General features: G+C 37.9%; 1 protein-coding gene across 1 annotated transcript in view; it reads left to right on the top strand.

The window, feature by feature from the left end:
• Dpm1 (Dolichyl-phosphate mannosyltransferase subunit 1) overlaps nt 1-13,446 on the top strand; it is a 135,498-nt gene that overhangs the window by 81,755 nt on the left and 40,297 nt on the right. Inside the window, exon 3 of the mRNA XM_053782691.2 lies at nt 3,239-3,349. Coding sequence (XP_053638666.1) covers nt 3,239-3,349 — 111 coding nt within the window. The remainder of the gene's footprint in view (nt 1-3,238; nt 3,350-13,446) is intronic.

A 13,446-nucleotide genomic window follows, 5' to 3' on the forward strand; every position in this document is an offset into this window, starting at 1 on the left:
CCTGCAACATCTGCCACATTGCCCCCCTATCCACTCTGTCATATGCCTTTTCCAAATCCATAAATGCCACAAAGACCTCTTTAGCCTTATCTAAATACTGTTCACTTATATGTTTCACTGTAAACACCTGGTCCACACACCCCCTACCTTTCCTAAAGCCTCCTTGTTCATCTGCTATCCTATTCTCTGTCTTACTCTTAATTCTTTCAATAATAACTCTACCATACACTTTACAAGGTATACTCAACTGACTTATCCCCCTATAATTTTTGCACTCTCTTTTGTCCCCTTTGCCTTTATACAAAGGAACTATGCATGCTCTCTGCACCTATTACATACATAGAACACTTAAATCTGATATTAACCCTCCCCTCAAACATCTCCTTGCCAACCTCAACAGAACACATGACCATAACACAAGGCACAGATCACTCTTTGATGTTCCTCGTGTCCATCTCACACTATGCAAAAACTCAATGCACATAAAAGGCCCTAAAATCTGGAATTCATTACCTGTAAATATAAAAGAAACGCTACCTGTTTATAAATTCAAGTCTCTTCTCAAAGATCACTTACTCACCCAAAACCAAATAAATACTGAATAACTGAACCTTATAAATTGTATATCTTAAATGTTTCTCACAATTATATCACATAAATGTTAAACCTAAGACCCAATCTAACTTTATTTTTTAAATACACTACCTAACAGAATACTCCATTCGACTGAATGTACAGCAATGCATGCAACCATATGACCTGTCTTTGTAATACTCATTTGTGCTTTATAGTTATCTGTTTACAATAATGTTTTATCACTGATTACATCATTGCTTAGTTAATCTTAAGCTAATTTTAAGCCAGCCCATAATGCTATGCATACAAGTCACTTTGGCATGCTGCTCTTACCTGTATTTTTTTGTACCTCTGTATGTATGCTCAAATTACTAAATAAATAAATAAATAAAACCTGGGATCCATATTTCGTTGTTATAATGATCCTTTATGTGGGTCTTTGTGAATGCTGCAAGCATTGCATTTGACTCCATGAGCAGTCCTTTGATGTAAAGAATTTTGTTGTTCTTTGATGGCTTTAGACCCTGTATGTTTGCAAACACTAATGTCATTGCATTGGTGGAATTTAGGGGGTTTTATTTGATGGCTATAATATCTGTTGTTCTGGATCGGAGGCCTATGTCCGTGCCTCTGCTCCAGAAGCGTTTTCAGGTGGTGTAGGCTTATTGTCATTTCTTGCCAGTCTTTTTTTCCCTCCTGGCCCTAAAAAAACCTCTGTGCCTGGAGAGGTTGTGGCTCCTCTCTTTTGTTTACCATAGTCTGGTTGGTCTGTGTCTTTTAGTCCCCTTTAGATAATGTGCCTGGTAGTATGCATTGTAGCATTTTCTTTCATGGATTGATGAGTGACACATTTCTGGGTGAAATAAGTTACAGAAGGGGTAGTTGCACTGTGGGTACAGCATTTTTTTGGGATGGTCAGAGGTGCATGTCCCACCTGTTTTACCAGATATACTGTGCCTGCAGATACCCAAGGCATAGTATTTACTTAGATTGTATTTCTGTTTGCTAGGATTTATTGTAGCTGTGTTCACTGCTGGTGCATTGTTTTAACCCGTACTATGCAAGGTATTGCTGTATTAGAAGAGGCAAATTGTTTTTATGATTTGATATTCTATTGGAGTGTGGACATAGTAACACATATGAAAGAATTCAGGGAAACCAGTTAGCCAGACTTGAGTCCTAGAGGTGGTGCCTCCACTCTGGAGGAAGTGTGGGGATGTTGTGATCTAGAGAGTCATCTGAACTGTAATGTCAGTGTGCCTCTGGCAAGATAGTGATTTAAGTGAGTAACAGTGAAAGTGTTTTCTTTGTAGGGTCACCCTACCTTGTTGGGAGATGGTCGCAGTGTTGAAAATGTTCAAATAGACAGTACTGTATTGTTAGAAAGTTATTATGTAGAGAAAGGGAGGCAACAGGCTGATGGTTCATGTAAGTACTGGTCTGTTCTTTTTTAGAAAGTGAAGGTGAATGCATGCTCCTTTTTTTAATCCTTTCACCATTGCAACCCCTGCTCACGAACTTGCTCTCAATGTCAAAGAATTTTCAAGAAAAAAAAAAAATTTTTCTTATGAAATGATAGAGAAACTTTTTCTGATGGTAATGAAACCAAAAGTACGAAATTTTATGGAAAAGCTACGGAATTACGCTCTGGTGAAGTTAACAGTCTTGCAAGTATTTATTTACACATTGGCAATTTCACCCACTTTAAGCCCTATTTTCAGCCAATTCCATTGTTCCAGTTGACCAGATTTATAACTGTTTTGCTAGAACTCCGTATGTTCTATCAACTGAGTACAAGAAACCACCCCATTTACTAATTTCAGCTACCCAATAAAGTGATCAGAAATTGGTAATTTGGCCATTTTCATACACAATTCAGGAAAGGCCAATTTCAAAATAGGGTCTAGAATTAACAGTGCAAACATTCCTAACACTAAAACAACATTTTCTCTGTTAGTCATGTCTCCAGGCCTCACTTATATTATGCTTTCTTTCCATTTTGAATTTTTATTCACACAAAAAATAGAAGATTTACTGTTATGCAGACTACTGCATTATTGTAAAAATTATATAAATTATATCATCACTTTTGTGAAAGCATATTAGACCCACCAGTTGACATGTATTGGACACATGACGAGTTTTGTTTACTCTTGAATATCAGCAAAAATTGAACATTTCCACTAATTTGAACTCCATTTCAGGGTACTTTTATTCCATAAATCATTCAGAATCATCTCTATTTCTGTAATATATCTTCCATTCTGTCAAATGAGACCAAGAAAACGAAAATACAACCATAGATACCACCTGAAAATACACCGCAAAGTCGCTGTTTTAAACCAAAAACATGGTCAGTTATTTTTTCTTTGTGCACTGCATGCTGCAGGATTTTTTTTTTATACTGCACACACTGACCACTCAGACCCATTCTCTCATATGTAGGCCTACCAGCTTTCTCCTGCAAGATTGGAAGCCACTAGAATTTTGTCGTAGTATTACGGGACCAACACTGGCTTACAAACCGTAATATTACGGGACCGACAGTGAAGGGGTTAAATTGCTCATGACTTTTGTGGGAAATTCCTGTTAGTTAAGGAAAAAAAATTACTTGGAAGCCAAAGATGTACATTACATTGTCTAAAAGTGTGTAATTTTTCAGGTTTTACGTCCAAGAGCAAAGAAGCTTGGTCTAGGTACTGCATATATCCATGGAATAAAGCATGCAACTGGCAACTATATCTTCATTATGGATGCAGATTTATCCCATCATGTAAGTATTAAAAACAATCTTAAGTTAATACCACATATTCATATAGTGTTATAAAATATATGAAGCATTTAATTAGGTACAGTAGACCCTTATATTACACGAATTTATTTGACGTGTTTTGGTTATTACACTATTGAAAAATTGAGACATAATTTTATACAACACTTCGTAAAATTAACAGTTTGGTTTGTGGGAGGGGAAAAAGTTTGGATGGACTCTGACCCCAACCTGGCAGTACCAAGCTTCTGGAATAAATTGAACATTGCAGATGCCATCAGCTCTGCTAGAGATGCATGGAATGAAGTGCCCCAGTCAACATTAAATGCAGGCTGGTGAAAGTTATGGCCTTCTGTAGTTAATTCTTTCACTGGTTTCCCTTTGCTTGAGAGTCAAGTTCAGGAAATTCTTCTGCTGGCAAGGAGATTACCAGGTGATGACTTCGAAGATATGAAGGAAGATGATGTGAATGAGCTCTTAGAAGATGATGATGAAGACAGGAGTCCAGAGGAAATGTTGACAGAGCTCGATGCACAGATACAAGGGAGCCAGATAACAGAAGATGAAAAAGAACCTGAAAAAACACAGTTAACATTGCAGAAGTTACGTGAGCAGTTCCATGTTGCTGCTAAACTATTACACTTTTTCCAGTGAAGAGAAACCTGACAAATCTAGAGGCAGTGCTTTGAAATGGGATCTAAAGTAACTGATAATGCCTTACCGTCAGCTGTATACTGTACTGCAGGTTAAAGGAAACCAGAGATATACATGTATTACAGAATTTATGCACACTCTACAACCATTGACTTTAGTACCAGGACCTCAACCATCCACTTCTGCTGATAACCAACAACCATCCAATTCAGCCCAGTAGGGCCACACCATGCATCTCCACTCTCTTCACAATCACTGACACATACCAGCAACTACAGTTTAAAGTAAATAATATTTCTGTTGCATTTGTAATCTTAAGCAACAAAAACATTATCCTTTTTATTTTTGTAAGATCTGGATGTCTAAAAAAAAAAAAAAAAAAAAAAAAAAAAAAAAAAAAAAAAAAAAAAAAAAAAGTTGATTGGCCTTTTTTTTTTTTTTAGGGGGGGGGGAATCCTACTAATGTAACCTTATTTTCCCCATAAGTTCTTAAGTTTATATAACACAGATTTCTCTAACATGGAATTTTCAAGAATGTAACTACAGTGTAATTTAAGGGTCTACTGTATCTCAAAATCGTAACATTGAATCTTATAAAGGCATTTTTTTGTTCTGATTTATTGTAGAGTAGGTCATGTATATATTTGAGCAGTTTTCTTTTTTAGGTCTTTGCTTATAATTTTTGAATGCTAAATCCGAATCGTTTCATATTTTCAATGTTAGTGAACTATAACTAGGGATGGTTCATGGAATGATGGAATGGGCAGATGCCTTGTCTCAATTTTCTGAATCCATTGCTGATTTTGGTTTCTGTGCAATAACTTGAGAAAAATCTCTTCTCATCAGCTTCAAAATTTCTATGCTGGACAATTCTTTCATCCTGTATTGTCCCTGTCCTTGTCTGTCATTCCTTTAACTCATGTACATAGCTTCATTCTTAACCTTTTGACTGTCGCAAGCCCATTTCTGAAACTGTCATTCTATGTCAAAAAATATTTGAAAAAAAAAAAAAAAATTTTTTTTCTTACCAAAACGTTAGGATTATTTTGCAGAGTATTTTAAGCCTAAAAAAAAAATTGTGATCAGTACTTACCAAGTTATAGAGGCTTAAAGTTGACAGAAAATGAGTCACGTATGGCAACAGCGGTGAATGCTGCTCACCCGGTAAACTTTTTCTTACTCCCATTTGAAGGTTTCTTGTTTTTTTTACTATATTTTTTCAGGTAACTTGTAAGAACATAAGAAAGAAGGAACACTGTAACAGGCCTACTGACCCATGCGGAGCAGGTCCATGTCCTCCCAAGGATTAGCCCAATGACCTACCCCCTTCCCCCAGATTAGCCCAATGACCAACCCAGTCTGGTCACCTCTACTCAAGGAAGGAGCATGGCACGAGATCTAGTAGCACAAGCTAGTCAGGCCCAACTCACACCCACCCACACCCACTCATGTATTTATCTAACCTATTTTTAAAACTATACAACATTTTAGCCTGAATAACTGTACTTGGGAGTTTGTCCCACTCATTCACAACTCTATTACCAAACCAGTGCTTTCCTATATCCTTCCTGAATCTGAATTTTTCCAACTTGAAACCATTGCTGCGAGTCCTGTCTTGGCTGGAAATTTTCAGCACGCTATTTACATCCCCTTTATTTATTCCTGTTTTCCATTTATACACCTCGATCATATCCCCCCTAATTCTACGCCTTTCGAGAGAGTGCAGATTCAGGGCCCTCAGTCTATCCTCATAGGGAAGATTTCTGATACATGGGACCAACTTTGCCATTCTCCTCTGAGCAGCATAGTCTAAATGAGGCCTAACCAAGGATATATAGAGTTGAAAAACAACCTGAGGACTTCTATTATTTATACTTCTAGATATGAAGCCAAGAATTCTGTTAGCTTTATTGTGAACACTAATGCACTGTTGTCTTGGTCACCTGCGGTCATACCTGCCTAAGCTCTTGGGAGTTAACGTGGGCTGTTACCAAGCACCATGGCTTGTTGTAGTGTTTTAGAATCTCAGGTTCAAGTGTTGAAGAAGGAGATTCTACTTCTTCAGGAGGAAAATAGGAGGCTGAAGCTTCGCACAGATGAGTTTGGGAGTGAGTGTGAGAAGGATTTAGCTGGTATGGAAGGAATGGTCACCAGCAGTGATAGTGGCAGCCACTTTAAGTGGCAAGTGGTTCACAGTTCAGGAAGAAGGAAGATGAGAGTTAATAGAGAAGATGCGAAGGTAGGAAATCAATTCTCTGTTCTCCAAAACGAGTGTACTTCAGTGGTTAGTGAGGTTGAAGGTACCACTGATTCCCCTGCTAATCAAGGTAAGAATATTTCAATAGTAGGCGATTCTCAGGTAAGATATATGGACCATGCATTTTGTAACAGACAGAAAGGTCAGACAGAGAGTGTGCCTTCCTGGAGCTGTTGTTGGTGACATAGTCAGCAGGTTGGATAATATTATGACAGGTAATGGGAACAAGTCCATTATCTGTCTTAGTGCTGGGGGTAATGACATTGGGAAGGGCAGGAGAGAGGAGCTGCTGGATAAGTTCAGGTTAGCCATAGAAGTTGTTAGGTCTAAGGGAGGGATCCCAGTCTTATGTAGCATCTTGTCTAGAAAGGGGGTGGGCAATGAATGGATGTCTAGGGCAATTGGTATAAATTGCTGGCTATACAGATACTGCAAGGAACTTGCAATCCCATTCATTGATAACTGGGACCTATTCTTTGGCAAACGTGATATGTATGCAAGGGATGGGGTTCATCTCTCTGGGGATGGAGTGGTTGCATTAGCCAATTTGATTGAGAGGGTAATTGATGACTTGTCTAGGAATTTAAACTGGTAGATTATAGAGGTCTTAGGTAGTAGGTTGGTAAACAGCAACTGCCCAGGGAGGTACTACCGTCCTGCCAAGTGAGTGTACAACAAAAACCTGTAATTGTTTTACATGATGGTAGGATTGCTGGTGTCCTTTGTCTGTCTCATAAACATGCAAGATTTCAGGTATGTCTTGCTACTTCTACTTGCACTTAGGTCACACTACACATACATGTACAAGCGTATATATACACACCCCTCTGGGTATTCTTCTATTTTCTTTCTAGTTCTTGTTCTTGTTTATTTCCTCTTATCTTCATGGGGAAGTGGAACAGAATTCTTCCTCCGTAAGCCATGCGTGTTGTAAGAGGCGACTAAAATGCCGGGAGCAAGGGGCTAGTAACCCCTTCTCCCGTATAAATTACTAAATTTAAGAGAAACTTTCGTTTTTCTTTTTGGGCCACTCTGCCTTGGTGGGATACGGCCGGTGTGTTGAAAGAAAGAAAGATTATAGAGGTATGGGTGTTTGTGGGAAACAATCAGGCTGCAGAATTAGGGTTAAAAACAGCAGTTATTACCGGGATACCTCGGGGATATGTTTAAAAGACAATATTCAAAATAAAGTTGCTAGTAATGGCAAATCAATTGATCAACAAAGAGAGATAGTAGAGGGCAACGAGTGACTAGCTCCCTTAAGGTTTACTATACAAATAGCAGAGTCTAAGAAATAAGATAGATGAGCTAAGATTACTTGCAAGTGTAGGTAATATAGATATTATTGGTATAACAGAGATCTGGTTCAACCTGAAAGATAGAGAAATGCCTTCTGAATGCAACATACAGGGTTATAAACTATTCCACACTGATAGGGTCAACAGGAAGGGTGGTGGTGTGGCGATGTATGTCAAAGAAAATTTAAATTGTTGTCTTAGACATGATATAAGATTAGAAACATCGAACACAGAATCTGTTTGGCTACAGTTTCTCGAGGGACGTGACAAATTAATTTTGGGTGTGATTTATAGGCCCCCAAACCTTGATAGGAAGAGCAGTAACCTGTTATGGGACGAAATTTATAAGGCATCTAGATATGAAAATGTTGTGATAATGGGAGATTTTAACTTTAGACAAATTGATTGGAACAATGACGGGAAATCTTGAGTCAAGTGACTTTCTTGATACAGTTCAGGATTACTTTTTACAACAGGTTGTGACAGAACCAACTAGAGGAAACAATCTACTTGACATGGTTCTTGCCAACAAAGAGTCTCTAATTAATAATCTTGAGGTTAATGATGAGCTTGGGGAAAGTGATCACAAATCACTTAGTTTCAATATATCATGGAATTACCCAGATAACTGCAATCAAATCTCTGTCCCAGATTTTCGCTTGGCCGACTTCATGGGACTGAAAAATTACTTGGGTGGGCTAAATTGGGATGTCCTGACTATGGGTCAGGTAGGTGATCTTGGTTGCCAATATGACGTTTTTCAGAGCATAGTTCTAGCTGCCCAGACAACTTTTGTTCCGAGTAGGGAAATTAGATCTAACAAAAATGATCCCAAATGGATGAACAATAGATTAAAACATCTCATTGGTCAAAAGAGAGGCATATATAGGCGTATCAAAAGAGGGGATGGGCAGTTAAGAAATCAATATATTCAATTAAAGAGAGAAATAAAGAAAGGAATAAGAAAAGCAAAAAGGGATTATGAGGCTAAGGTCACAAGGGATTCAAAGACTAACCCAAAAGGGTTCTTTCAGGTATACAGAAGTAAGATTAGGGACAAGATTGGCCCACTTAAGGATTTAGGAGTTCTGGTTAGCAGTAATCTAAAACCAAGACAACAGTGCATTAGTGTTCGCAATAAAGCTAACAGAATTCTTGGCTTCATATCTAGAAGTATAAATAATAGAAGTCCTCAGGTTGTTCTTCAACTCTATATATCCTTGGTTAGGCCTCATTTAGACTATGCTGCTCAGTTCTGGTCACCGTATTACAGAATGGATATAAATGCTCTGGAAAACGTACAAAGGAGGATGACAAAGATGATCCCATGTATCAGAAATCTTCCCTATGAGGATAGACTGAGGGCCCTGAATCTGCACTCTCTTGAAAGGCGTAGAATTAGGGGGGATATGATCGAGGTGTATAAATGAAAAACAGGAATAAATAAAGGGGATGTAAATAGTGTGCTGAAAATTTCCAGCCAAGACAGGACTCGCAGCAATGGTTTCAAGTTGGAAAAATTCAGATTCAGAAAGGATATAGGAAAGCACTGGTTTGGTAATAGAGTTGTGGATGAGTGGGACAAACTCCTGAGTACAGTTATTCAGGCTAAAACGTTGTGTAGTTTTAAAAATAGGTTAGATAAATACATGAGTGGGTGTGGGTGGGTGTGAGTTGGACCTGACTAGCTTGTGCTGCTGGGTCTGGTGCAGTGCTCCATCCTTGAGTGGAGATGACCAGACTGGGTGGGTAACTGGGCTAATCCAGTGGGGGCCAGGGACATGGACCTGCTCCACATGGGTCAGTAGGCCTGTTGCAGAGTTCCTTCTTTCTTATGTTCATATGTTCTATTTTGATGTCATCAGCAAATTTGTTTGTTGCTATTTATTCCCTTATCTATGTCGTTCATGTAAATTGTGAACAACAACAATGGGCCCAATACTGACCCCTGAGGAACACCGCTTGTGACGTGCCCCCATTCTGATTTCTCCCCATTTATGCAAACTCTCTGCTGCCTATTTGTCAGCCATGCCTCTACCCAGGAAAAAATTTCTCCTCCTATTCCGTGTGCCTTAAGTTTCCTCAATAGCCTCTGGTGTGGAACTCGATTGAAAGCCTTACTGAAGTCCATTTACACAATATCATATTCATTACCATGATCTACCTCCTCAAACATGTGGCCTGTGAGACCAAAGTAAGGTGCAATGCACATGCACTCATTGTATGCAACACAATAAGCGCACAAACGTTATCATTATATTGTTTACAAAACTTGTTTACAGAAACCAACAATGCAAAAAAATGTTTATTACTATTGTTTTATAATATATATACAGGTCCGCCATCACAAATCCGGCAATCAGTTTTTCGGTTCCTTCAGTTATTCGGCACTAATTTTGGCTAGCATAATTTCTAATTTCCAGGGTCACCACACCAACCTGCTGGTACTGTTTGGTGGCACTACTTACTACACAAGTCATTCCAATTTCTTTTTCTCCATTTATTGTTTTAACCTTCTTACTTTTAGCCCTAGCCATGGTTCCAATGAATAAAATAAATGCTTCTCATTATGTAAAGCACCTACACAGTACATTATCCATTAAAGATAAGGTGGCTTTGAAGCCACTGTCGGTTGTCATGAACTCAGTCTCATGAAGCAAGAGAATATGCTTTATTATTACGCTAATATCAACACTACAGCTTATTTGCCTATCACAATTGATCTAATATGACATAAGAAACAATATAAATAACATAAAACATGTAAAATACTCTAGAATTAATAATATTTAGCATAACACCGAGTAGTTCGACGGAGGTATGAAGAGTATATAATATACAAATATCATTCTCCTATCCCTGTCTTTGTGGCTTATATTAGAGAAAATGGAGTATAGCACATGGCTAACTGTGATATACACTCGTACTGCACCATAAACCTGAAACAAAATAGTTATTTTCTCTCTATAGATTATCACACATAGCAGCATATGTGTAGAGAACCTAGGATAACCCAAAAAAAGTCAACGTGGCTTATTTTTAGTACCTGGCTTGCGTTAGCCATGTATGATTTTTGGTAAATATTCTATTCCCAGCCAGGGTAGAAACATTAGGTGTGTTTCTTTACACTTGTTGTCTATGTTTACTCAAATGCAGTCATACTAGCAAACACAGTCAATGCTGAATTACAGAAAATATCTGCCTGGCTGATGACTAACAAACTTATCCTGAACACTGATAAAACCTATTTCATTCAGTTTGGAAACAAAGCTGCAAATGATCCAATTAACATTACGCTAAATGGATCATCAGTCACAAGACTCAGAGGGAAAATTCCTAGGTATCCACCTTGACAGTAGCCTTAAGTTCCGGACACACATACAACAAATCGCCAAGAAAATCTACAAGACTGTAGGCATACTATCAAAGATAAGGTACTACATTCCACAATCAGCTCTCCTGGCACTGTACCATTCACTCATATACCCTTATCTTACATATGGAATTTGTGCATGGGGATCAACAACATCCAACCACCTAAAACCCCTAATAACCCAGCGAAAGGCAGCAGCAAGAATGATAACAAATTCCCACTCCTGCCAGCATACTCCACCAATTTTCAGAAGTCTGAATCTGCTCACCATTAAGAACATCCATACTTAATCATGTGCCTACTACATACACAGAACAATACATGCAAATATAAACCCCCCTCTCAAACTTTTCCCCACCAACCTAAACAGGACACATGACCACAACACAAGACACAGATCTCTTTTTGATATACCTCGTGTCCATATCACACTGTAAAAACTCTATGCACATAAAGGGCCCCAAAATATGGAATTCATTACCAGAAGATATTAAAGTAACCCACTCTTCTCAAAAGCCACTTAATCACCCTAGACTAAATGCTAAATACTCAGTACACATTTACTCACCTATGTACTCCCACATCATAACTGAAACAATCACACTGAACCTTTTATCCATTGTTGACAGGAACATAATTGAATCATTGTTTTTCACAAAAGCATTTTAGAATATAAATACGTATATCTTTGTATTATACAAATTTTGATTCATTTATAATTAATATTCTACTGTACAACTATGAAATAATTACTTTCCTACTGTACAACTATGATACACTACTTCTTAGTATTAAGTAGAATGTAAGCCAATAATGTTAAGTTGGCCCATAATGCCAAGGCATAATAGAGGCTCTTTGTATTGCAACCCACTATTGTATATACACAATCTCAATGTACTGTGCAAAGACATTAAATAAATAAATAAATAAATAAATAAATAAATAAATCAGTAAATGGGTACCTGGGTGTTAGCCGACTAGTGTGGGTATTATCCTGGGACACTGACCTAATTTTCTTGAAATTCTCTGCATAACAAGCGGCTTTCTATACAGTAATATGTCACTGATGTCAGTTAGGTCTGTATACCTTGTACATGTACGTGTAATAAATAAAGATATTTATTATTATTATTATTATTATTATTATTATTATTATTATTATTATTAAGGGAGAAAAAGTTAGCATATGAGAAGTTTTTACAAAGTAGAAGTGATGCAAGGAGGGAAGAGTATATGGAGAAAAAGAGAGAGAGGTTAAGAGAGTGGTGAAGCAATGTAAAAAGAGAGCAAATGAGAGAGTGGGTGAGATGTTATCAAATAATTTTGTTGAAAATAAGAAAAAGTTTTGGAGTGAGATTTACAAGTTAAGGAAGCCTAGAGAACAAATGGATTTGTCAGTTAAAAATAGAAGAGGAGAGTTGTTAAATGGAGAGTTAGAGGTATTGGGAAGATTGAGGGAATATTTTGAGGAATTGTTAAATGTTGATGAAGATAGGGAAGCTGTGATTTCGTGTATAGGGCAAGGAGGAATAACATCTTGTAGGAGTGAGGAAGAGCCAGTTGTGAGTGTGGGGGAAGTTCGTGAGGCAGTAGGTAAAATGAAAGGGTATAAGGCAGCCGGGATTGATGGGATAAAGATAGAAATGTTAAAAGCAGGTGGGGATATAGTTTTGGAGTGGTTGGTGCAATTATTTAATAAATGTATGGAAGAGGGTAAGGTACCTAGGGATTGGCAGAAAGCATGCATAGTTCCTTTGTATAAAGGCAAAGGGGACAAAAGAGAGTGCAAAAATTATAGGGGGATAAGTCTGTTGAGTATACCTGGTAAAGTGTATGGTAGAGTTATTATTGAAAGAATTAAGAGTAATACTGAGAATAGGATAGCAGATGAACAAGGAGGCTTTAGGAAAGGTAGGGGGTGTGTGGACCAGGTGTTTACAGTGAAACATATAAGTGAACAGTATTTAGATAAGGCTAAAGAGGTCTTTGTGGCATTTATGGATTTGGAAAAGGCGTATGACAGGGTGGATAGGGGGGCAATGTGGCAGATGTTGCAGGTGTATGGTGTAGGAGGTAGGTTACTGAAAGCAGTGAAGAATTTTTATGAGGATAGTGAGGCTTAAGTTAGAGTATGTAGGAAAGTGGGAAATTATTTCCCAGTTAAAGTAGGCCTTAGACAAGGATGTGTGATGTCACCATGGTTGTTTAATATATTTATAGATGGGGTTGTAAGAGAAATAAATGCGAGGGTCTTGGCAAAAGGCGTGGAGTTAAAAAGATAAAGAATCACACATAAAGTGGGAGTTGTCACAGTTGCTCTTTGCTGATGACACTGTGCTCTTGGGAGATTCTGAAGAGAAGTTGCGGAGATTGGTGGATGAATTTGGTAGGATGTGCAAAAGAAGAAAATTAAAAGTGAATACAGGAAAGAGTAAGGTTTTGAGGATAACAAAGATTATTGATGAAAGATTGGATATCAGATTGGAGGGAGAGAGTATGGAGGAGGTGAATGTATTCA

The sequence above is a fragment of the Cherax quadricarinatus genome, chromosome 6, assembly GCF_038502225.1.
Source record: "Cherax quadricarinatus isolate ZL_2023a chromosome 6, ASM3850222v1, whole genome shotgun sequence".
NCBI lineage: Eukaryota > Metazoa > Arthropoda > Malacostraca > Decapoda > Parastacidae > Cherax > Cherax quadricarinatus.